The sequence below is a fragment of the Capricornis sumatraensis genome, chromosome 5 (assembly GCF_032405125.1).
Source record: "Capricornis sumatraensis isolate serow.1 chromosome 5, serow.2, whole genome shotgun sequence".
In the NCBI taxonomy this organism is placed as follows: Eukaryota; Metazoa; Chordata; class Mammalia; order Artiodactyla; family Bovidae; genus Capricornis; species Capricornis sumatraensis.
The window spans coordinates 14,408,496-14,435,222 of NC_091073.1; the positions used below are offsets into that span (position 1 = coordinate 14,408,496).

Genomic DNA, 26,727 nt, shown 5'->3' on the forward strand with positions numbered 1-26,727 from the left:
AACTGTGCCTGACTGGGCCTCGATTTTCTAATTTTTAATCAAGATAGTTATGATTTCATTATTGTATCCAAAATATTGTTACAGGCACTGAAGGGAAGGAAAGATCATTTTAATTTTTAATTTTCCTAAGCCCAGAAAATATTTTGGATTATAGTATTTGAGTGGATAAGACTTCAGTTTAAGTATTTGGAGGAGGCTACTCAAAATGTGGTCCTCAGACCTGTAGCATCAGTAACTCTTGTTGTAAATACAAATTCTTGTGCGTGCCAGACCTCCAGATACCAAATAGGAATCTCTGGGGTAGACTCCAGGAATGCTTTAAGCAAATTTCACTGGTTATTCGTTTGCATGTTGCAGTTTGAGAAGGACTGCTCTACATCTCAAACAAATGCAAATTGAAGTATTTTGCGGAAGTTTGATAAGACAGATGATTTAAAATGAAGATAGAAGTCATAGTAAGTAGAAAATCCTAAGTGCTAATTTGAAATTTATTTATAGAAAATTGAGCCATTTAATTTTCTTGATTGGTGCTATTTTGAAAGCAAATATAGTAAGATTAACCTAATGGTTGTAATGTAGAATAGATTTTATTTGAAAGGGGGTACTGATAAAGGAGTGGTTCTTAAAGCCTTGCTACCCAGACACTATTCCTCAGACTGGCTTTGGCATCAGTTTGGGTATTGTTGGGAATACAGCTTCTCAGGCCTTATCTCAGATCACCTGAGTCTGAATCTGTAGTTTAACAGGAACGCTAAAGTCATCCATATTCACATAAAGTTTGAGAAGCCTTAGCCGAGGGCAGTAATCTGTGGGACCTACAATGGAATAATCTGTAAAATGTGCGTATACTTAGTCTCCATTCCAGATCACCCTAATAGAACTATCAGACTACCCAAGTGATTCTTAAACAATTTGGAAACCTTTGTGTTGGAACAGTGGTTTTAACTATGTCTGCACACAAAATCCCATTCTGTAGACTGTATCTCAAACCAATAAAATTGGATTGCTGAGCGTGGGCCCCCTGTAATAAAACTTCTCCGGATGATTCCAGTGTACAGCCACAGTTGAAAACCAATATACTAGAAGGAGTGATAGGAGTTAGAATATTATTGCACTGATTCTGCTGTGAATTGATAAAGAGCCTGGATATGTGCAGTGGTATTAGAAATGGAAAGAATGAGACAAATGGATTTTGGTGACTTGGTCAGTTTATAGAAGAAAGTAAGAGAAAGGTTAAAGATGATGAAGACTTTAAAATGTTAATATTAACAATGGTGAGCTATCTTTGGATAATATAATTTTCTCATTTTTATTTTTCTGCATTTTGTATAACAATCTGCTATCATATCTATAATTAGAGTAGAACAAATTAACTTTAGTTTTAAGTAAACTGAGCATGATTTTGGACCTAGTTCACTTTGAAGCCTGCTAGCAATTGACAGACATCTAAAAAGTGAGTTCAGGTGTTGTATATGAAGTGTTCTTCAATAGTATAAAGAAAAAAATTAACAGTGAGATGAGATGAAGGAATTGGTTAGAAGGAAAGGCGAATATCTTGAATTGTCATTTAGAAGAAAATTGAGGTCTTAGATTATCCACATGAAATGGTATTCAGGCTGTTAAAAGTTAGAACCAACTGGGGGTAATGAATTTAGATTTAGAATCAAATGTTATCTCCATGGAGTTGATAACTAAAAGCAAGATAAGGTATAGATGACAAATCCAAGGACAGGACTTTAGATTATAGATGAAATTACAGAATTAAAGTCACAGCATCAACTTGGAGAATGTCTGTGTTTAAAGGAATGAGAACAAGAAGTGGCCTACAACAACAACAACAAAAAACCGAAAAGCAGAGAAGAGAACCAAGATAATTCAGCATCAAGGATGCCAAGAGAAGAATTTCAAGGAGAGGAGGCAGTCAGTCATTTGACATGCTTCAGAAAGGGCAAGGAATTACAAGACTAAGAAAGGCGGCTGGTTTTGAGAGGTATTAATGACTTTCAGGAATAATATTAGAGTGAAGTGGGCAGAGTAGAAGTTAGATTGCTGGGAGAAATTGAGTAATTTGCTGAGGAAATGTAGAGACAATGAGTGTCAGTCACTAATTTCAGAAATGTGGCTGAGAAAGTATTAAGGAAGTCATTAGAGGACTAACAGAATTAAGATAGGGGACTCCTCTGCCAGGAGCCAGTAGAGTCAGAGACTGAAGGGGGTGGGAGAAATGGAGTGCTCAGGGTCATAGAGGACACAGATTAGGAAATGGGAATTTTACTAGAACGGACTCTTAAGAATCATCTTTCTTTTTACACTTTTTCTCAAGATAATGTAAGCCTCATTTTACAAATGGACCTGTGTAAACTGAGGCTTACAGAAGTTAAACGACTTATGCAGAGTCACCAGCCATTTAGATGAAGGATCAAAGCGGTGGAAAGGGATTTGTCATCAACTCGGGGCTGTCCTTCCCCTCTTCTTGTGGGATTATGAATAGAAAGGAAGACAACATCGATAAACTGAGATGAGATGAACTGAGATGTGCTCAGACGGTGATAATTGGATGTTTCTTTGAAGGTAGAAAATTGTATATACCACCAAGTATGTGAGATAGGCTAAAATATATATATATTTGAATAAAATATTGAGTTCTCCTTGTTTGAGAGTGAAGAAAATGATACTTGGATGCTTTGGTTGAAGCATTTAAAAACTGCCTCTTCAGAACCAGGTGTAACTCCCTATTATGCAAAAGCAAAACATCTGACTTTATGCAGGAAATGGTGGCTGAGACGTTAAGGAGTCCACCTGCGATGTAGGAGACCCAGGTTTGATCTCCTGTGTTGAGAAGATCCCCTGGAGAAGGGAATGGAAACCCTCTCCAGTATTCTTGCCTGGAAAATTCCAGGACCAGAGGAGCCTGGTGGGCTACAGACCATGGGGTTGCAAAGAGTCGCATACGACTGAGCAACTAACTCATGTAGCAGAAGTTTAACATGTCTTGACATCTTGTGTTTACTGGTGTTTCGACTTTAGGCCCCAAAGGTCAGTATGCTGAAACGCTTTTTTAAGAATTCCTCCTCCAGTGTCAGGCAGTACTGCTGTTAGCTAGCTAGCTTCTCTGACAAAAGTAGCATATATATTGATTTCCTTGCCAAGACAAATGGACTCATGCTGCAAACATGAACCTTCCCTTCCATCACCCATCACGGGTATCTCTCCAGCAATGAGATACAGGTTTTGGGGACCCCTCACCATACTCCCATCAGACTCATTTTGGGACTGCTTTTGAAGACAGATCACCAGTCAAGGTAAGAAATCTCAAGTTCTGAAAATTGTCAAAAGTGACTCTCAACAATGACTTCTCGCACATTCCCTCTCCATACACTCTTTTTTTTTTCTTTTTTTTTAAACCCATGGAAGGCAGACTGGAAGGTTCCTCTCACCAATATTTTGGAATGGCACAGCCTCTTAAATTTTGTCTTTGCTTTTGCTAAAGACTGGAGTAATTAAGTTAAATATGATTTATCTTGTTTGCTAGTACTTGGAATGTCTTCCATGGTAGTATCTATTTTGGATGTAAATCAAATCATGGCTTTGAAAGCTATCCCAGTGTGCTTTTTAGAAATCATTTCCTACTGCTCTGAATAAAGAACCAGAGAACAAAGTCAGCTCTTAGTTCTGTAGCTGCTGCTGCTGCTAAGTCACTTCAGTCATGTCCGACTCTGCAACCCCAGAGACGGCAGCCCACCAGGCTCCCCCATCCCTGGGATTCTCCAGGCAAGAACACTGGAGTGGGTTGCCATGTTCTTCTCCAATGCATGAAAGTGAAAAGTGAAAGTGAAGTCATTCAGTCGTGTCCGACTCTTAGCGACCCCATGGACTGCAGCCCACCAGGGTCCTCCATCCATGGGATTCTCCAGGCAAGTTCTGTAGCAGTCAGAAGCAAATTGTTTTATGTTGGATAGCCTGTGAAGCTTAAAGGCTGAAAACAGTAATAGATCCTGCAGTTGGTATGGTAAGTCTGTGGGCTTATTACTTCCCAGTATTAAATAGAGTAGGTAATATAAATATACCAGTCTCCATACCACTTAGGCCAGAATGTAGGGTCATTGCTTGTCAGACTTCCATGTGCATAAGAATCTCCTTGAGATTAAAATCAGATTCTGATATAGAGGTCTGGAGTGGGAGGGGCTTGGGTGGTAACACTGAGATTCAGCGTTTCTAACAAACCCCCAGTGATACCACTGGTCCCCAGACCACACTTAGACTGAAGGGTTCCAGGTGATAAGTGACTGCTGAGACTTCTGCTTCGCATACTTTTTTCCTTTAAAGGGACAGATGTAATGTGTAACTATTTTAACCTTTGTGACCACAAGTCTGTGTTTCATATTCTTCTTGATTTGTTTGCTTGTTTTCACAACTTAAAAACTGTTGTCAACCATCTTAGCTCTGAGGAATACCTTTGGCCTAGAGCAGGAAGCCAGAGTCATGTCCACTGGGTTTGTGAGTGGCTTCCAGGCCTGGCATTGGTGTAGGTCCCTGATTTTGTCAGGGCCTCTTGGGATGACTGTAGAGGAACCACGAGAACTGTAGAGGCAGTAAAGGAATTTTACAGGAAGATCTGCGTTTGTTGAATGAAAATGAAAAGAAGCTACCATTTTGATTAGCTCCCTTAAACAGTGCAAATCGCTAGAAAGTATTCACGTTTAGATCATAAATGAGATTTGGCCAGAACTTTGCAGTAGGCCCAGGATACATGTGACTTCTTTAATGTTTGTGGTCAACCTGTTCTTTGCGTCAGTACAGTGTCATTAAGAACTTGGTCAAACTTGTGTCTGAATCCCAGTTCTGCTGCTTATTAGTTGGGTAATTTTGGTTAAGTTATTTAACTCTTCTGAAACATCATAGTATCCCTGCTACTTGGGGTTGTTAACATTAAATAAGGAAATGTGTTAGAGGTCTCAGCATAGTGCTTGGCACTCAGGAAACAATAGGTGGTATCTGTTACTATGTTATGTGGTGGTGAGTGAATTCTGTAAAAGAATTGGCTCCCTGACTAATTATTCGGCTGTCCTTCAGGGGTGTCCTGGATTATGGCCCTCGTGGTATTCATGCCCTTCCCGGTGTCTCTGCAGATGTAATGGGGAACCTTGAAGCTACAGCCCTTAGTAACAGTGTATTAAGCTTCTAGAAAATCAGCAGAAACCTCAGTAGTAAACACATTGTTGCTTTTTTATGTATTTTTACAAGTGGGATTTCTTTGAGTGATATCCTTCCTTTAAATATCAAGAGATTTGATGGAGTATCTTCTCACCTTGGCTGTGAGTAGCTATTCCCATTGCTTATTTTGAGTAATATTAAAAACAGTTTTGCTTCAGTGATTTGCTCAACCTAATTTCATTTCAGTGTTTAACTGATAATGAATGACGCAAATGAAAATTTTTGTCTGCCTTGCCAGGACATCAGGTGTTAATGGCACTTCTTGTTTAAGAAAGATTTGTAGAAATGTATAAAATTTAAAGCATTGAATAGCTATAAAATTATTCATTTTTTAAGTAAAACTTTGGATTGGACAGAATGTTTACGAATTTCTTTATAAAATTTAAGAAACAGGTTTGTTGTTTTTAATCAAAGGAAGTCATCTTAACACCGATTAACAGTAATTGCCTATCTTAAAATCAGAAGCCACTGGTATCTAACTTCTTAAAATCAGAAGCCACTGGTATCTAACTGTCACTTCATACTTCATATTATTACATATTATTGATTTGTGGTCATGCTTCTTTTATTATATCAAAAAGTTTTAATATGTAGCATGGAATAACTTGTCATTTAAATCTATAGGTACAAGTTTTTTGAAAAAATCTTTTTTAGCTTTTAGTAAAACATGGAGGAGACCTGTTTGCTGAGAATGAGAATAAAGATACTCCTTGTGATTGTGCAGAAAAGCAGCACCACAAAGATCTGGCCCTCAATCTAGAGTCTCAAATGGTATTCTCACGAGATCCTGAAGCTGAAGAAATAGAAGCTGAGTATGCTGCTTTAGATAAACGAGAGGTAAGTTTTTTTTTAATGAAAGAATATGCAAATATTGTACTAATTTTTTTTATTCTTTAAAACCCAGTTTGTGTGGTCTTCTTTGCAGTATGCTATACATTCTGTCATCTGTATAGCCATAGTATGAAAATACATCTTAAAAAGCCATAAGTATGAAAAAGATACAGAAAACCTGTCCTTTGACGTATGTATGTTTGTGTGTGTGTGTGAAGGTCACTCAGTCGTGTTTGACTCTTTGTGACCCCGTGGACTTACAGTCCATGGAATTCTCCAGGCACGAATACTGGAGTGGGTGGCCTATCCCTTCTCCAGGGGATCTTCCTGACCAGGAATCGAACCAGAGTCTCCTGCATTGCAGGCGGATTCTTTACCAACTAAGCTATGAGGGAAGCCCCATACGTATGTTTAATTGTATAGAGAGGTGCAGACTCCAAGATCCAGTCCTCCATTTCCTCAGTCTCTGCCTGTCTGGATTGCTCTTCTCAACAAACATGCTTGGATAACGCCCATCTTAAAATACAAAACAGCTTCTCCATTAACCACTCTTCCTGTCCCTGGCCCCCTTCAGTTGTAGCCCCACATCGCTGATCTTCATATGAGAAAAACAAAATTTAAGAGTTGTCTGTACATTCTGACTTCCTCACCTTCCCTTCACTCTCCAGCCCTTTGCAGTGTAACTTTCTCCCCTTCTACTCTGATGGAACTGCACTGACGTAGACATCGAGAGTCACCATCTTGCCAAATCCTTCTCTCTCCTCCTCTTACTTGGTGCTTTTCTCTCCTCATCTTACCTGAATTCCTCAGCACCACTTGACACAATTAACCATTCCCTTCTTAGTGAGACACTTCTTCCCTGGGCTGCAGGGACTTTGCTCCCTGGGTTTCCTTTAAGTCTTCCTTGTATCGGTAAACATTACCTCCAACCACTCAAGCATAAATTTGGCAGCATTTTCAGTTCACCACATCCAAACAATCTGGGAGTTCTGTCAATTTACCTCCAAAAATATAACCTAAATCCATTTACTTCTCTCCTTCTCTCCTCCTCCCTCCCTCAGTCATCCTTTCCACCTTCACTTTTCATCTGGATTGCTATAGTAGTTTCCTAACTGGTCTGCTGCCTTCTGTTTTAGTCCCCTTAGAATTCATTTTGTGCACAGTAGCCAGAGTGAGATTATTAAACTTAAATTAGATCATATCACTTAACCATTTAGTGATTTTCATTGCACTTAGAATAAAATCCAAACTATTTGCTCAGATATAAGAACTTATATGGTCTTGCCACTATTTGCCTTTTCAACCTTATCTCAAATTATTTTTCCTGTCATGCTATGGTACTTAGACTACACTAAGGCTCAGCTCAACTCAGGGGTCAGCTAATGTGAGGTTGGTATTGAGAGAAATTGGAAATATCCTCTTCTTCTGAGTGTCTTTCACATCTTTTAAAATTTTAACAGTTACCAATATACTTGGGTCAATAAGTACCTGTTTTTTCATTTTTTTCCAACAATGAACTTATTTCACCTATATAATCAGGGGAAAGCTGTTTTAATTGTGGGGGAAAATAAATATATCTTTAATAACTCCTTTGTCATAGTCTCTTCTGAAACAGTTTTTGAAGATACTATCACTTTATACAGGACTTCAAAGTGGTACAGTTTATATGTTGGACTGTTTCACTTTTCTTCAGTGGTATTTTGGTAGCAGTAATATGCACTGATGCAAAAGAGGCACTTTTATTCCCTGTTTGTCTTTAAATTAGTTTTCTTTTTCAGTATTAGACTGCTTTGAAGGTTATTGATGGTTTGTATTAATCTGAAAATAGAAGCAACAGAAAAGAGAAAGGCACCTTCATTTTAATCCTTCCTGCAGAAGAGAGGGATACTGCCTACATGTTGTTGTTTTTGAGTCAGTAAGTTGTGTCCAACTCTTTGCCAACCCCATGGACTACAGCATGCCAGTTCCCTGTCCTTCACTGTCTCCCAGAGTTTGCTTAAACTCATGTCATTGAGTTGGTGATGCCATCCAATCATCTCATCCTCTGTTACCCACTTCTCCTCCTGCCCTCAATCTTCCAGCATGAGTTGGTTTTTCACATCAGGTGGCCAAAGTGTTGGAGCTTCTGCATCCGTCCTTCCAGTGAATATTCAAGGCTGATTTCGTTTAGGATTGTCTGGTCTGAGCTCCCTGCTGTCCAAGGGACTCTCAAGAATCTTCTCCAGCACCACAGTTTGAAAGCATCAGTTCTTAGATGCTCAGCCTTCTTTATGGTCCAGCTCTCACTTCCGTACATGACTACTGGGAAAACCATAGCTTTGACTGTACGGACTGTTGTCATCAAAGTGATGTCTCTGCTTTTTAATATGCTGTCTAGGTTTGTCATAGCTTTTCTTCCAAGGAGCAAGCAACTTTTAATTTTATGACAGCAGACACTGTCTGCACTGATTTTGGAGCCCAAGAAAATAAAATCTGTCACGTTTCCACTTTTTCCCCATCTGTCTGCCTGAAGTGGTTGAACTGGATGCTGTGATCTTCATTTTTTTTGAATGTTGAGTTTTAAGCTAGCTTTTTCACTCTTCTTTTTCACCTTCATTACGCGGCTCTTTAGTTCCTCTTCACTTTTGTGCCATTAGTGTCATCTGCACATATGAGGTTATTGACATTTCTCCCAACAATCTTGTTTCCAGCTAAGGATTCATCCAGCCCGGCGTTTCACATGGTGTACTCTGCTTACAAGTAAGCAGGGTGACAGTATACAGCCTTGATGTACTCCTTTCCCAGTTTTGAACCAGTCTGCTGTTCCATGTCCAGTTCTAACAGTTGCTTCTTGTCTTTGATATGGGTTTCTCAGGAGATAAGTAAGGTGTTCTGGTATTCCCTTCTTTTTAAGAATTGTCCACTTTGTTGTGATCCACATAGTCAAAGGCTTTTAGCAAAGTCAATGAAGCAGAGGTAGATAGGATTTTTTTTGGAATTCCCTTGGTTTCTCTATGATCCAGTGGATGTTGACAATTTGATCTCTGATTCCTCTGCCTTTTCTAAATCCAGCTTGTACATCTGGAAGTTCTCCGTTCATGTACTGTTTAAGCCGAGCATGAAGGATTTTGAGCATTACCTTGATAGCATGTGAAATGAGTACAATTGTATGGTAGTTTGAGCATTCTTTGGCATTGCCTTTCTTTGGGATTGGAACAAAAACTGACCTTTTCCAGTTCTGTGGCCACTGTTGAGTTTTCCAAATTTGCTGACATATTGAGTGTAGCACTTTAAAAGCATCATCTTTTAGGATGTGAAATAGCTCAGCAGAAATTCCATCACCTCCACCAGCTTTGTTCGTAGTGATGCTTCCTAAGGCCCACTTGACTTCGTACTCCAAGATGTCTGGCTCTAGGGTTATCTGGGTCATTAAGACCTTTTTTGTATAGTTCTGTATATTCTTGCCATCTCTTCTTAATCTTTTCTGCCTCTGTTAGGTCCTTGCTGTTTCTGTCCTTCATTGTGCTCATCTTTGCATGAAATGTTCCCTTGGTATTTCCAGTTTTCTTGAAAAGATCTCTAGTCTTTCCCATTCTATTATTCTCCTCTATTTCTTTGCATTGTTCACTTAAGAAGGATTTCTTATCTCTCCTTGCTGTTCTCTGGAACTCTGCCTTTAGATGGGTATATCTTTCCCTCTTTCCTTTGGCTTTTCACTTCTCCTCTTTTTCAGCTATTTGTAAGGCCTCCTTAGACAACCACTGCATTTCTTTTTTCTTGGAGATGGTTTTAGTCACCACCTCCTGTACAGTGTTATGAACATCCGTCCATAGTGCTGAGGCACTCTGTCTACCAGATCTAATCCCTTGAATTGATTCATCATCTCCAGTGTATATCATAAGGGATTTGATTTAGGTCATACCAGAACGGTCTAGTGGTTTCCCTACTGTCTTCAATTTAGGTCTGAATTTTGCAATAAGGAGCTGATGATCTGAACCACAATCAGCTCCAGGTCTTGTTTTTGCTGACTATGTAGAGCTTCTCCATCTTCAGTTAAAAAAAATATAATCAGTCAGATTTTGGTATTGACCATCTGGTGATGTCCATATGTAGAGTTGTCTCTTATGTTGTTGGAAGAGGGTGTTTGCTATGACCGGTACATTCTCTTGGCAAAACTCTGTTAGTCTTTGCCCTGCTTCATTTTGTACTCCAAAGCCAAACTTGCCTATTACTCCAGATATCTCTTGACTTCCTACTTTTGTATTCCAGTCTCCTGTGATGAAAAGAGCATCTTTTTTTGATGTTAGTTCTAGAATGTCTTGTAGGTCTTCATAGAACCATTCAACTTCAGCTTCTTCAGTGTTAGTGTTTGGAGCATAGACTTGAATTACTGTGATGCCGAAAGGTTTGCCTTGGACATGAACCAAGATCATTCTGTCATTTTTGAGATTGCACCGAAGTACTACATTTCAGACTCTCTTGTTGACTATGAGGGCTACTCCATTTCTTCTAAGGGATTCTTGCCCACAGTAGTAGATATAATGGTCATCTGAATTTAATTTACCCATTCCCATCCATTTTAATTAGTTCAGTGATTCCTGAAATGTGGATGGTCACTCTTGCCATCTGTTTGACAACAGCCAATTCACCTTGATTCAGGGACCCTAACATTCCTGGTTCCAATGTGTTATTATTCTCTAATGAATCAGACTTTACTTTCCCTACCAGATCACACCCACAGCTGAGCATGGTTTCCACTTTGGCCCAGCCTCTTCATTCTTCCTGGAGCATTTTCCCACTCTTCCCCAGTAGCATATTGGACTCCTACTGACCTGGGACTGAACAATGTATTAAAATGCTTCACATAACCTAGTTCAATTGTAGAGATTCAGAGTGATCATGTTACATGTTCATGAAGGCAGTATGTCTTTTTCCTTCAAGAACTGTTTTTCTTCCATTGTTACCTATTTAAGTTTTAAGCTGTGTATTTTTTAAAAAAGGAATCTATACAGGTTGCTTTACATTATTCTTTTCTTGATATATCTAAATCAAATTTTATTTTGTTCAACATAAATTAGAATGAAAGCTACTCTAAAGAAGAACATTTAGGAATTAATACCAGGAAATATACAACTGCCACCACTGGGAATATTAAGAAATACTGTTTTTCATTACTGGGGCAGAAAAAATACCTGGAGTCCCAAATCTGAACTTAGAAGCAGTGTTATACATGGTGAATAACTTCTAGGCTAGAATGAATACTACAAATTTAATCATGAAGGGATTTGTGAGTTTTTGCATGAAAAGCTGTGTTTTATAAATTAGCTTAAAAGCAAGCTGTACATGATGATGTGGGGGTACTTTTCAAAGGATAGTTTGGATTAAATTTCCCTTTTTAATTTCTTTTTAGTTAATCCCTAGAGAGGGATATAATAATAAATTATATTAGAAGTTTAGGTTAATTTTTTTTTTCTTTTTCTAGTTAGGGTCCTAGGATACCTGTAATATGTAGAGATTCATGGCACTATAGCTGAATGCCTGTATCAGTGTAGTAGACTATTAATACAGTGTGCTGTGTGGTGTATTCACTATTAAGGCTTTACCATCCTTTATAAAAAGAGTAACACTACAGACCCATTGAGTGCATGCTCTGCCAGGGATTAAAGCTCTTTAACATCCCCAGTGATTTTCTTTAATTTTTTTTAATTAAATTTTTTTCAACCAAACATGCTCTTTATAAAAAGCACAGTAAAAATTTTAAATATTCATTTTTTCTACCACTTATAAATAATACTTGTAACATTGCCTTCCATTTTTAATCAGTGCAATGATATTGGACATTTTGTATCCTATAGTTTTTTATTTTCCTTAACATTTCTTGATATTTATAAACTTATAGGAAATATTTTGAGTGACTGGGGACTACTATTAATGTGTAAATATCCTTTAACTCCCTTAAAGTACATTTGAGTTAGTTGTATTTTGTCACTTTTATAAGTAACATTGCAGATGACCAGTTCTGTTCACATTGCGATTAGACCTTAGGATGAATTCCTGTAAGTAAGATTATTGAGTCAAAAGATGAATATTTTAAAGACTCCTGGGATGTGATGCTTAGTTTTCAAATGATACACCAATTTCTATTTTTACCCACAGTATATCAGAGGACTATCTCACTGCGACCTTAGCAATATGGAAGGTGGTCGTTGGGTTTTTTGTTTTTTTGTTTCAAACGTTGGCCATTTTGTTAGGTAAAGAGCTTATATACTTCAGGATGTTTGTGTTTTTGTGACATTCGATATTTTAAATTTACTGATTGTCACAAATTCCTTATATATTAAAAGCAACACAGTTGTTATGTTTAAATCTTGGCAGTGTTTTTGCAGTTAAGTCTGTCAGTCTTTCCTGTGATAAATACACTCATTGCTTCTATATGTATCCCTACCAGAAGACATTTTAGGATTAGAAAACTTGTATCAAGTGAGAGAAATAGCCTTGATGAATAGAGTTCCTGTCATCTTGGGTTGAGTAAGAAGTGATAAAATGGTTTCCATGATAATTTTAAAAAAGCAAAACAAGAAATAAAGTTAATATCTAGTTTTAAAATATCTGTAAATCAACTGTAAAAGATGAGGTTTACTAACTGCATCTGTTCTGTGGTTTCCAGAACTCTCTGGAATATTTGATAAATGTCACCAAAGGACATCCTCAGTGGTTGTAATTCTGATGAGTAGTTCAGAATTTCTACTGCTTTTTAACTTGTTATCTTTAGTTCTTTGCTTACTGCAGTAAGCTGGTTACATCTGTTTAAAGGACTGAAGTAGATATGTATATCAATATTAGTAATAAAAATGCAATATTTAATAAAAATAAAGGCAAATTGCGTAGTGATATTTATAAAGTTATGCCTTATTATTAGAATAGCTACAAATCAAGCTCATGGTGGTGATTGCCATAAGCAGGATAGGGAAATTAGGGAAATGAAATGAGGAAAACATGTCACAGGTTATTTTGGCCTTTATAAACTTATGAATAGTGAGACATTTGTGATTTTATTCTTTATATATTTTTTGTTAAAAGCGAAGGGGGGAAAAGATAAAGGATAATAATAAAAAAACACCTGAAATGATAAAGTACCTTTATGGAGTGTTAACAAACACTTGAATAAACAGAGATAATACATTTATGAGTAAGTTGAATAGTATGTCATAATCACTTTTCTCCAAATTCAGTCTTAATAAGTGTAGATGTTGGTGGTTCAGTGATTAAAACTGTATCTAAGTGAATATGTACATATTCACAACCAGTTGATTTGCAGAAAGAAAAGACTGGATAAAAATACTTGAGAACGTTTATCATGACCCAGTTGGTCAGTGGTGAAATCGTAAGTTTTTATTTCTAATGCTTTTTTTTTAGTATTATTTAGATTTTTGAAACTATAAGATGATCTTGTCATTATAGTATAATTCTTTGTTTTAGAGTGATGAGGTTCATGAGACCAGGCATCTACTTTCCAACTTAAAAAAAGACTTGTGAGAAAGTAGTTCGAAGTTCGTGATAGTGGAAGATACAATGCCTTTTTAGCTTCATTGCCAACCCAGAACTGAAAGATTAAATAAATGATAACCATATATATTATAGATTTGCAGAACTTCCTAAAGGTATAGTAGCCAATTTAATTTTGTTTTTCTTCTTTTTAAAGCCATATGAAGGATTAAGACCTCAGGATCTTCGTAGATTGAAAGATATGCTTATTGTGGAAACGGCAGACATGCTTCAGGCTCCACTATTTACTGCTGAAGCTTTACTTCGAGCTCATGGTAATGAAAGAAACGTCCTGAGTACCTTTTGAAACTTTTCACAGTGAAAAGATGGCTGTTTTGAAGCACTTTTACTTTTCTCTTGTTTTTTCAGAACATTTAAAATATTTAATTCTTCTAAGAGCTAATTCTCCCAAGATTTTAAAATAGTCAAAATAGAGTTCTGTTTGAAAAAGAAAAGTTTTTTAAGCAATAGATTTCTCTTGAGTTTCTTTTATTTCTTTTTTAAAAAATGCTATGCAGGCAAGGCACTGTAGAAATCAAATTCCTTTAAGAGGAACCAATTAATCTTTTTTCTTTGGTTATGTTTATTTCTTTGCCTTTTTTAACTACTTTCAATTTTTAGAAGAATGTAAATTTGGCACCTTGATCAAAATTACTGTAACAAATGGAAACAATGATATCTAAAGCTTACAACTATAGAATCTTCAACAGAATAACAAATACTTTGCCCAGGACATTTGAGATCAAATTGAACATGAAAGTTGTCTTACAAACCCTTAGAGGCAGATCTGAACAAGCATACATAGAAGAGGGAAAAGAGAGAATGAAAATAAAACTTAACATTATGCAGATTTATGCCTTATTTTTCAGCATTTTTTAAATGTTGGTTCTCTGAACCTGGTTTTACTTTTTATTAGATCTGTATAGTTTGGTTAATTAGTGATTCGTTCTTATTTCTTTGTCTTTTTAAACTACTTTTAATTTTTAGATGTTTTATTGAGTCTATCTAGAGCTCCATCACAATGGCAATGTGTATTTCCCTTAAAACACTGCAAACAAAGAAGGTAATAGCACCCCACTCCAGTCCTCTTGCCTGGAAAATCCCATGGATGGAGGAGCCTCGTAAGCTACACTCCATGGGGTCTCTAAGAGTCAGATACAACTGAGCGACTTCACTTTCACTTTTCACTTTGATGCATTGGAGAAGGAAATGGCAACCCACTCCAGTGTTCTTGCCTGGAGAATCCCAGGGACGGGGGAGCCTGGTGGGCTGCCATCTATTGGGTCTCACAGGGTCAGACACGACTGAAGCGACTTAACAGCAGCAGCAGCCACAGGCATGCACCGTTTTAATCTCATAATAACTAGTAAAGTTATTGTGAGATTGCTGTGTGAGTTAATAAACACATTTGTAAATACATTGCTTGCAGGAAGTAAATTTCTGAGTTACAGCTCAGGAAAAGCCTGCTGAATTTATGTGGTAAGCATTACTTAACACAGTATAAGGGTGAAAAGACAGCAAAAGTATCTTCATACATCCTCATCCCCTCACTGCAACAAGCCCTTAAATGGGAGAAACTTATTCCCCTCTCTTTCCTCCTCCTCCTCCAGTTCCCACTTACTGTCACCTTATAATATTCAGAGAGCACTTGGATTATGGATCTGAATAGAGAAATGCTTTCAGATTATCATCAGGCCACATACCCCAGTAACTGGTACTCAAAAATGGGATGTAGTTGTAAAGTGCTTTTAGAATACAATATTATTGTTAAAGGCAAGGGTTGACTCTCTTGTTTTGTTTTGACATGGCATGTCCTCAAATAAATATCAATCAATATAAAAAAAAAGATGGCTGTTTTATGTTTTAATATAAAACAAAATAGTTTGCTAAACAAGCCTGAGTTGTTATTTGTGCAGTGATTACTGCAGTACTCAACATCCTTGTGTTTTGAAGTAAATATAAACTGGCTATGAATCAGAGGAGAAATAAGAAATCTCTTTTTGAAAATTGAGCAAGTAGACCAATTTATAGATTGTCTAATTTTAGAAATGTATCTGATTCGAGCAAGGTTGAAAGTTGGAGTCCATAGTCCTAGTTCTGGTTTTGACATTAATTTTTACTAAAGCCGATTAAATAAAGTCAGTTAACTAACAGTTTGTTATTATTATTTATTTTTGTCAGTTGTATTTATTTTATGTAAAAACTGTTTCTCACCATGAAATACACAAAGCAAAATCTATAGAGTCAACGCAAGAACATACTGTTCCTTTTACAATGGAGGTTTTTTGTTCATTTTTTAAATTTTTTTGAGCACATTACCAACTTTACTTAGAAAAAGTGCTCAGCTTATTATAAGTCCTCTGTGATCCTTAAGACAACCATTCTGGGAATTGTCACGTGTTGAGTTGGACCCTCCAATTGCACAATTGATATTTGACATTTTGGCTTATTCAGAGTTTTTTGTCTGATTTAGAAATTACTTTTAAAAAGGGAAAGGTGAATGCCCTTTCTCATCCAATAATTTTGAGACATGCCTCTTTGTTTTAACTATAAATCATTATCATCTATATTAAAATAGAATGTCTACTTCCAAAAATTTTTATATGATCTTTTGATTAGAAGAAAATTTTAAACTGCATATTTCATCTTCCTTTCATCATTTCTGTGAATAATTTGGTATCTAACCCTCCAGAATCACCAACTTCATTATTGCTATTTCTCAGAGTTCTGTACTTGACACTCTTTTCCACTTTATATACCAGTGCCTCTAACTTTTGGGGTAAATAAGAATTGCCTAGGAAACTAACCAGAAATTCCTAGGATGACTTCTAGAGAATCTTAAGTCTTTTCTTTAGGTGAGGGAATAGGCATAAAAACATGGGTTATAAACAGCCTACCAAATAGACCCTTATCTAAGAAACATTGTTGTGCACATTTATCTAATGAAACCAAGGGTTTCAAAAACCACCTAGATAATAAAGAACATAGCTACAACCTGACCTTAATGAAGTATTCAGGATTTTATTTCTAAATGCCTTTTTAACCTTTTCTCCCCAACCAAAGGCTGTCCATACATGAACTCATCGTTTCTCCCACTATCTTGATAAATGGCCTCCACATTCATTTAATCACCCTGACCAGACTGAGAAGTCACACTTTCCTTCTTCCTCTCTATTACATTTGCACACAGCCTCATCATTTCTCTTCCTAAATAGCTCCCATCCTCTCCCCAGTCTCCCTAGCTCTTTCCATTCTCACTGCCCCGACTTAAATTCAGTTTGTCATTATTTTTCCTCTAAATTGTAGTCCAGTGTTGGCATTCCTCTTCACCCGTATTCATTTTTCATATTGCATTTTAAAATTTTGGGTATTTATCTCCCCTACTGAAAAACCCTTCACTGGCTCTCCCCAGACTTAGAGCATCCCATCTCTTTAGTACATCTTTATGACTCAGGCCTGTGCACCCGGGCCATCAGTCTCCACTTGTATTTACCCACTCCTGCTTGTCTTCATTAAGCACCGCTTCCAGGAAATCTTTCCAGCTCATGTATTCCCAGGGTTACTTTGAGAGCCTTCCTGTCTCTTCCCATTATATCCTGTGCATACATGTGTCATACACTTAGAATACAATATTATTGCAGTAATCTCTGTATTTGCTTTTCCTCTACATTAACCTGGGAGCTCTTAGAGGGCAGCTTTTTATTGTGGGTTTTTTTTTGTTTCCACAATAACCATCCCTGAAGCCTTGAGAACATAGTTACAGAATGAATAGATAATATATTTGAAATGTTATTTTAATAATTTAAACCCATCTTTTTATTATAAAACCCTATTTCTCCATTGTCATCTTTTAAAACTTTGAAGTAATCCTTTGGGAAGAAAAAGCTAGACCTGGTTCAAAAATGAAATTGAGGAATTCAAAATAGTTTTTAAAATCTTAGAATTTAAAGATAAAATATTTTCCTTTTAATCAGTAATAATGCTTAACAGTCATAATATAGAAACTTGTAAAGAAATACAAAATATCTTAAATTGTGTTTGTTTTGTATGAGGTTCACAGCAACCTGTCCTCTGCTTGAGCTTTCAGATAAAGAGAATGCATTTACATATAATATAGAGCTGGCGTAAAAGTAGAAGTCACTCATCTGCGAGGGGCTGTGTTGTGCCAGTTATATTAGAGTAGGCCACTGCGGAAGTGAAAGTACAGAGTCAACCACAGTAAATGTGTCTTGATTGTAATGGTAGTCTACGGTGTTTTATTTAGGTTAGGAATGGGGCAGTGGCTCCACTCCACACAGTTATCCCGACCAACTGAGACTCGGCCATCCTAACAGTGGCTTCTGAGGTTGCCCTGGGGATTCTCTCCATTCTAGCTAACCAGTCAGAAAGGAAGAAGCATGCAGATAAAGATGAGCCTGTCCCAGAAGTGACATAAATCACCCCTGCACCTATTCCACTGACCAGCCTTCAGTCATATAGTCACACTTAACTGTAAGCAGCAATTCTACTCTGAGTCTACCCATTTCTGCCACAGGTGTCTGCATTTGGCTAAGTTATATAATGTATCATAATTCTAACTTATAATATTGTATCCAATAAAAATCTAAGGCTAACTTAACCAGTAACTATATGGTAATTAAAACAAAGATTCTTTTCTAGTGTTTACACATTATATCATCAAGTATTTTTAAGTGATAAACTCCATTTTCACTCCACTGATCTTTCCTTAACTTACTTCTTTTACATAATAGGCTCAACTCTAATAAGGTGATATCTAACTGAATTTTACTAGTTGACTTTTGTCTATTCTGTGATAACTTTTTTGATAACTTACTTAAGAGTTCTGTTAATTTATTGCATTCCCCTGTTAGAGCATAAAATAGAGGCTAATTCAGGCTTTCAGATGAACATTTCTACATTCTTCTAGGTAATATCAGTGACATTTGATAATTAAATACGATTTTCAGAGGTAAATGATGTTAGTGAATAAAATAGACAGTACGTAGAACTACAGTTTACACTAATTGCTGTCAAAACCCGGATGGGCTCTGTTTCAGAGCTATTAAACTGAACTGTTTGGTAGATTTATAGATTGTATCCTTGGATTTATAGATTGTATCCTTGGTAACATTCATTCAGCTTTCTACAAGAAAATAAATTTAAGCATGATTTTATGTACTGTCAAATTTAGTCGCAAAGTAATGAGGTTGAAGACAGAAGACAGAAATGTTTGGCTATATTTGCTGAGAAGTAATTGAATTTTAAGAATGACTCTGTTAAAAATACAAAGGTCATTTTCTGAGCATTTCCTCAGTAATAAAAGTAACATGTATTAATAGCTGAAAGCTATCTAATGAGTAAATAAGTAAAATTTACTTGTGTGTTTGCTCAGTCACTCAGTCGTATCCAACTCTTTGTGACCCTGTGGACTCTAGCCTGCCGGGCTCCTCTGTCCATGGAATTTTCCAGGCAAGCATACTGGAGCTGTTTGGCATTTCTGTTTTTTAAAATACGAGGCCAAGTCTAGTTTGACTGTCCTTAGAGTAAATGTATATTGAAGTATTTTTTGAAGCTCCTTTGGAGACTCATCACTTCTAAGGTAATTCAACTTGAATAGTCCACATCTCCTCTCACTCTACTTTCTTCCTAGGAAATGACATTTTCTCCAAAGGCTTCTGTCGGTATTTCTCCCTCTGGACCAGACTTCTTCTCTGAACTCTATACACTGATATTTAACTGCCTATTTGAAATTTAATTTAATTTGAATTTAACTGCCTATTCTACCTCTAGAATATCTCATCATGTCTAAAATTAAAATCACGCTGTTAAACCTGTACCTGAGTGTCTGGTATTTCCTATTTACATGGAAGGCGGCACCAACCAACCAACATGGTAGACCTGGGATGAAAACTTTGACCTTTCCTCTCCTTCAGGCACTATATCCCAATGTCACCAAATTTTCAGTCTGACCTCCCAAATCTTAACTTCTCCCTTTCTCTTCATCTCCACTGCAGCCAGCCGTGGCCGTAGCTGCATAATCTCTTACTTGTACTTCCCAGTACCCTCTTTGCTAGACTGCCCTTCCCTCCACTCTTGTCCTATCCGATTTCTTTCTCCGTACTGTAGTCAGAAAGATCTGTTCAAATCTAACTGTGACAACCTTTTCTTCCTATGGCAATTTTTTCACTGGCTTCCTGTCACTCATAAACTGATGATAGGAGTGTTATTTAGAAGTTCTCTATGGACTGCATGCATACTAAGTCGCTTCAGTCATATCCAACTCTTTGTGACCCTATGGACTGTAGCCCTCCAGGCTCCTCTGTCCATGGGATTCTCTAGGCAAGAATATTGGAGCGGGTTTCCATGCCCTCCAGGGGATCGTCCCAACCCAGGGATGGAACCCGTGTCTCCTGCAGCTCCTGCACTCCAGGCGGATTCTTTACCACTGAGCATCAGGGAAGCCCCTGTATGGCCTAGTCCCGGCCTGTTTCTTCAGCCTTGCCCAAAGGGTCCTCCTGGTCTCCTTCCGGTCTTCCGGTCTCTGGAGACCTTTTACCTAGTTAGCTCTCACTAATACCTCAGATGTTCACTCCAGGCCATTTCCCCAGTCACCTCCTCTGACCTCCCTAAATGGAAGTCTGCCTTTTCTTAATGCTGCTTCTGACAGTGCTGATTTTTTTTAATGTGTTGATTTTATTTATTGACTTTCTCTTTGCTAGACTTTACATTCCAAGGAAGCAGGAATTGTGCCTGTTTTTCCCTCCCATTGTATCCCTACAGCTTGACATAGTGTATGGCACATAAAAGACACTCAATAAATGTTTGCTAAATGAGCGATATGACAGAATCCAAGGCTAGAATTTAATTTGTTTATATGTATATAAATTATAGCAGTTCTTTTCTCCCTTTATTTAAAAATGTTTTAATGGAGACCTGAAAAATAATCATACTGTTCCAAGAAAGTTTAAACTTGTTAATTACAAGTATACCTTGTTTTATTGCACTTCACTTTGTTGTGCTTCGTAGATGTTGCATTTTTTACAACTTGAAGATTTGTGGCAACCCTACCTTGTCAGATGATGGTTAGTGTTTTTTAGCAATAAAGTATTTTAATTAAGGTACTGTAGTCTTGTTAAGTGTGCAATACCATTATAGTTTTAAAAAAAGCCAATGTAGTGTAAACATAATCATTACATGTACTGGGAGACAAAAAAATTTGTGTGACTTGCTTTGTTACACTGTTTTGTTTTATTTCAGTGGTCTGGAACGAAACTTGCAATAAGTCCAAGGTATGCCTGTGGTGACCTATCAAAAACCTCAGATCCATTTAGCAACATTTCCCAGAATACACTGCTATGCAGAGCTTTTTACTTGCTGGATTTTTCTTCTTTGTAATCTGACTCCTATTTCCAATCTTATCTTCCATCTCCCCAAACCAAAGTATAGTACCCTGGAACTTTACAGAGCTGTTCACATCTCTCCATTGTACTTCTGTGACTTTCTACCTATGGAAACACACTCTGTCTTCATTGCATACCTGAATCCTAATTATCCTGTAAAACCGCCAAATATATTGACTTAATATGGTTGAAAAAAGCCTTCCATATAGAGTTTCCACAGATATTTGTATTTGGTTTGTAAAATGATATAGAATGGGCCTTTGGTAAATAACTGACTCTGTGTTACTTTTGACCTGTGCTTTATTGAGCTGCACTGGAAAGAACACAGACTTTGGATTCACAGAAATTTGTTTCATATACCTTATATCTGTTTGAGCCTGGCTAAGTCACATAATTTCCCCAAGTCCTGGTTTCTTCACCTCAATAATGATTGGAAAGTTTGTTAGGAGGAATGAGTGAAATAATATGTGTTAAACACCTGGCAAAATCATTGGATATATCAGTTTATTGTTTTTAAAGGTGTGACTCTGTATAACATAGATCACTTGGCTGTTTTTAAAGTATTCATAGTAGAAAGATAACCTTTTTTAGTTAAGCCAGATTCAGGCTCATGTAATATATAATTTACATCAAATTCCCTAAAACTTTATAATCATAATCCCTTAAGAAGTTCTTTCTGCTTTCAAGATGTTTATCAAATGGATTTTTAGAAGTTGTTGGCATTTTGACATGTTTATTATGAACTATGTAAAATTTTACAACTTGATAGCAGTGAGGCCAATTGTGAAGTTATATGTTATTCTTGAAAGAATAAAATGGCTTAATCAAACTTTTACCAATAAAAATTTAGTAAATTCCAGTGATGTGTGAGCCACCACTTTTGATTAAGAGTAGAAATGCCTGAAATTTTTGGCCATCTTGTTAAATATTGACATGGTGGTAAGCCATGGTAAATTATAAAAGTTTCAGTTCTGTTTAAAAATATGAATGGATATAACATGCCTAAATATGTCATTTGTAATTACAGCTTTGCTAACAAATAACTTTTCTTCCTAGAGGACCCATAGCCGTATGATTTAGTCTCTCTTTTGTTATTATGAATCTCTTAAAACAGCACCATGTTTCTCTGTTATTTGAGATATCCATTCCATTTGTCTTAAAGACTGGGACAGGGAGAAATTACTTGAAGCTTGGATGTCCAACCCAGAGAACTGCTGCCAGCGATCAGGTGTTCAGATGCCAACACCACCACCAAGCGGGTATAACGCCTGGGACACACTCCCTTCTCCGAGAACGCCAAGGACGACCCGCTCTTCTGTCACCTCTCCAGATGAATTAAGTTTATCGCCTGGCGATTTGGATACCAGTTTGGTACGGTTTTGTACTCGGTGTACTTCTCATAGTTTTAATTTTAACGTTGTTTCATGGAGCCTCTAGTTGTAGTCTTATAATTGAATTCTGTACCCTGCTTAAAGGGCTTAATTATTTCATGCTTTGGTTAAATATTTATTATCAGAGACTATTTTTGTGATCTCTGAGTTATAGATTGAAAAACAAGTGGGCTTTCTTTTCTCTTTTAAAGGTTTTGGCAAAACTGTTTATGATGTTTTCACTGAAAAGCTCCAGTTACTTACAGTTTTGAATAAGCCATATTGAAATATTAAAAGTTGAGTGTTAGGCACCTAAAACCAAAAATATGAAAATATTTTTATATTTTTCAGAATACATTTATAATATGTTGATAACTGTGTTTCAATGAAGCTTCTGGAGTTATTCATCCAGATACATCTCCATAATAAATATTTGCTTTTTATTGAGACACAGTACTGCTGTTGTGTCCATTTTTAATTGTCAAACCATTGATGCACTGATATAGGCAATTTTTATGTTTCTTGAATAATTCAGCTGATCAAAATACATGATAAATATGAATATACTCCAGATTTTATCTGGACCTTCTTCAAAAACAGCATCCTACTTCTGTAATTCACATCTGTAACATTTTAAAGTTTGATTCTCCTAGTTATGTGTAGAAGATGCAAAGCTTTGTAGCATGATTTGCTGGGTAGAAACACTTAAATTGCTACTCTGAATATGCTGAGTTACTTTTTATTTTTGTAGATTTCTCTGGGTTGAGTATAGGGTGAAGGACACCATATTGAAGTGGTTATCTCACAAGGAGCAATTTGATCTTGACCTGAATAGATTGTAATGATTTGTTTCTTATGTTTCCTTTCAAAACAAATAGTTGCACATAAGTTTAGAATTTAAGAATTTAACTTTTGCATTAAAACATTTCAATCCCACAGTAGTTTATAATGAGTTAAGGCTGATATTTGTTATTTAGTCAAAGACAGGCACAGTAATTTTAACTTCCCTTATAATTTTGAAACACTTTATATAATTACTGGTATTTTTTGCCATGAATTAATGAACAAAGGAATGTTCTCCATCAAGAGTATGACTTTGTTGAAATCATTTTTCTTCTTCATTTTCAGTGTGATATTTGTATGTGCAGTATTTCAGTGTTTGAAGACCCAGTGGACATGCCCTGTGGACATGACTTCTGTAGAGGATGCTGGGAGTCGTGAGTATATGTGCAACTTCGTATTTCTTACTACAGGATAGCACTCGGATTTCGCAGTAAAACCGCTTGCTTTCAATATTTAATGATAGGGATTATTTATATTGGTTTTAGAGTTACACTGAAATGTATTTTATTTTGCTACTAAATAAGAGTTTTGTTTTTATTTCGCTGTCTTCCCATCTATTAATTTTATAAAATTGTTTAATTTAGTAATTAAGGTTATTTAGCTTAATGTGAGGTACTGTGGGGAAGAAAGCAGATATAAGAATACAGATATTTAAAATTCTTTTCTAATCAATTCAAAGTTATATGTCTCTTCTAGATATGATTGGTCTATATTACAAATTGAAATTTTATTTTCCTTCTCATGTTTATCTCTGTTCTCCTTTCCATTATCTTGCCAATTTATGTTTTCTCACCATCCACTAATTTTACTCTAATGTACTTTTCAAGAGAGGTTTATAAACAGAATGGAGATGATCAGTGTGATGAGCAATATGATATCAGGTTATCCCTGGAGACACATAAATCTATTGATTGATGACCTAAGCAAGACATGTCATTAGTATTTAAGACAAAAGTTTTAAAACTATTCTTTCAAACTATATAAAAGTTTTTAAAACTGGACACCAAGTGTAGGGAATTGGGGAGCACCATGTGGGGTGAGACAAGGACCTGAAGACATTTCCTGGTTTTCTTTTATTAGTTACTGTGTCGTAGTATAGTTAACATACAGTAAGCCACATACTCAAATTAAATAATTCAAAAAGCTCTGACTCCATATACCATACAGTGTCATGAAACAATCAAGTTAATGACTGTACTCATTACCCCCCAGGGTTTCCTCATTTCTCCCTGAAATCCATCCTACCCGTCTCTTCCTACCTCCGTCTTACACTTGCATCACCACCTCCACCACCCCCCTCCGCTTCCCGTCTGTGGGCAAACACTGATCTTCTTTCTGTCTTTCTGGGAGAAGGAAACGGCAGCCCACTCCAGCATTCTTGCTTGGAGAACCTCATGGACAGGGGAGCCAGCTGGTCTGTGGTCCATGGGATCGCAGAAGTCGGACACGACGGAGCACACAGCTCAGCACCTTTTATCTGTTTTCCAAATTGGGATATAAGGCAAGATTTTATTTGGAGGGGGAAATAAAAGAACCTTTTAAAAAGGATTTTAGAAAATCAGAATAAATAAAATTATCTGGTTTTTCTTTTTAAAACATAGATTAGATTCTACTCTTGAGTCTAATTAGATAGGATCAAATCGATGCAGTTGATACACATAAATTAATTGGCAAGGGTTGGAGCTCATAACACAAAACAAACTTTGACCTAGTTCTGAGCACAGAAAATCCTCCATAGGTTTAGTACTTTGGTTAGCTTAAAATTGTCAGCTGAATTGCATTAAGAAGTATTCTTTGGGTTCTACCAAGTTTGATATTGTTGACCTTCATTTCTCTATAAAATTGAGTCCCCCTAAGAGATTTACTTGAGTTTTTTTGAAATTTTTTGACCTTCCTCGCCAAACTCCTATCACAGGAACCATCTCGCATACTCATGACAGACTAGCTGTGAGAAATTAGTGATAAGACTTACATTTGAAAGACTGATTGTTGTTTTCCATGGTCCGTTATCAGCCCACCTAGTGCCCTCCTCACTCCTACCATATCGTTCTTGTCCAGTCAAGTATCTGCAGTATCAGTAAAACACGTTCCAGACTGAGTGATTCTTCTGTGAATGAAACAATTTTAAAATTAATTGCAGTCCTTTCATTGGCACATAGAAAAGAAACTCCCCAGTCTAAGAAGCAAGGAAGAATTTTTAAAGGCCCTTAGATAGTTTGAAAACCTCTTCTCTACCCCCTTATCTGATTAGTCCATACATATGCTTTGAAGCATCTATGCCAAGGGCTTAAATGAAAGAAAAATTAGTATTTTTCTGTGCAACCTAGAATATCCTTCCTGCTACTTATTAGTTGTTGATTTAAGTAATCAGTAACCTCCCTGTGCCTCAATTTCCTAATCTATAAAATGGTAACTGTGGTGTTACTTTATAGGACGCTTCCCAGTTAATTGTTAAACGGCTAAGTACATGTAAAATGCTTAGAACAGTGCCTGGCACATAGTAACCACTCAGTAAATGTTAGTTACTAGATTCTTACTAAGCTCAGTAATGAACAGTGGAGTGGGAGCTGAGGATATAATCTGTGAAGCTGATCTAAAGATAAAAATATAAGTCAAGTCTGATCTAGATTTCCCTCTTTTACTAACATTTATCAACACTATGTTATACTTCTAAATTTAGGGAGAAATTGTATGTTGCTGAAAATTGATAGCCTGGCTCACAGAGAAATTATCTTTTCTTCAGGAAGTTCTTCTGGGTTCTGTCATTTAATTCTCCAGAAATAGTTAAACCTGCTCTGATGTATTGCAGTTCAGTTCAGTTCAGTTGCTCAGTTGTGTCCAACTCTTTGTGACCCCATGGACTGAGGCACGCCAGGCCTCCCTGTCCATCACCAACTCCCAGAGTTTACTCAAACTCATGTTCATTGAGTCGGTGATGCCATCCAACCATCTTATCCTCTGTCATCCCCTTCTCCTCCTGCCTCCAATCTTTCCCAGCATCAGGGTCTTTTCAAATGAGTCACGTCTTCGCATCAGGTGGCCAAAGTATTCTAGTTTCAGCTTCAGCATCAGTCCTTCCAGTGAACACCCAGGACTGATCTCCTTTAGGATGGACTGGTTGGATCTCCTTGCAGTCCAAGGGACTCTTAAGACTCTTCTTGAACCCACAGTTCAAAAGCATCATTGTTTTGCACTCAGCTTTCTTTATAGTCCAACTCTCACATCCATACATGACTGCTGGAAAAACCATAGACTTGACTAGATGGACCTTTGATGGCAAAGTAGTATCTCTGCTTTTTAATATGCTGTCTAGGTTGGTCATAACTCTCCTTCTAAAGAGTAAGTGTCTTTTAATTTCATGGCTGCAGTCACCATCTGCAGTGATTTTGGAGCCCCAAAAAATAAAGTCAGCCACTGTTTCCACTATTTCCCCATCTATTTGCCATGAAGTGATAGGACCAGATGCCATGGTCTTAGTTTTATGAATGTTGAGCTTTCAGCCAACTTTTTCACTCTCCTCTTTCATCAAGAGGCTCTTTAGTTCT

General features: G+C 36.9%; 1 protein-coding gene across 1 annotated transcript in view; it reads left to right on the forward strand.

Moving 5' to 3' along the window:
- The window catches only part of ANKIB1 (ankyrin repeat and IBR domain containing 1), a 90,826-nt gene that overhangs the window by 23,172 nt on the left and 40,927 nt on the right, over positions 1-26,727 (forward strand). Inside the window, exons 3-6 of the mRNA XM_068972708.1 lie at positions 5,869-6,051; positions 13,727-13,844; positions 22,132-22,340; positions 23,468-23,556. Coding sequence (XP_068828809.1) covers positions 5,869-6,051; positions 13,727-13,844; positions 22,132-22,340; positions 23,468-23,556 — 599 coding nt within the window. The remainder of the gene's footprint in view (positions 1-5,868; positions 6,052-13,726; positions 13,845-22,131; positions 22,341-23,467; positions 23,557-26,727) is intronic.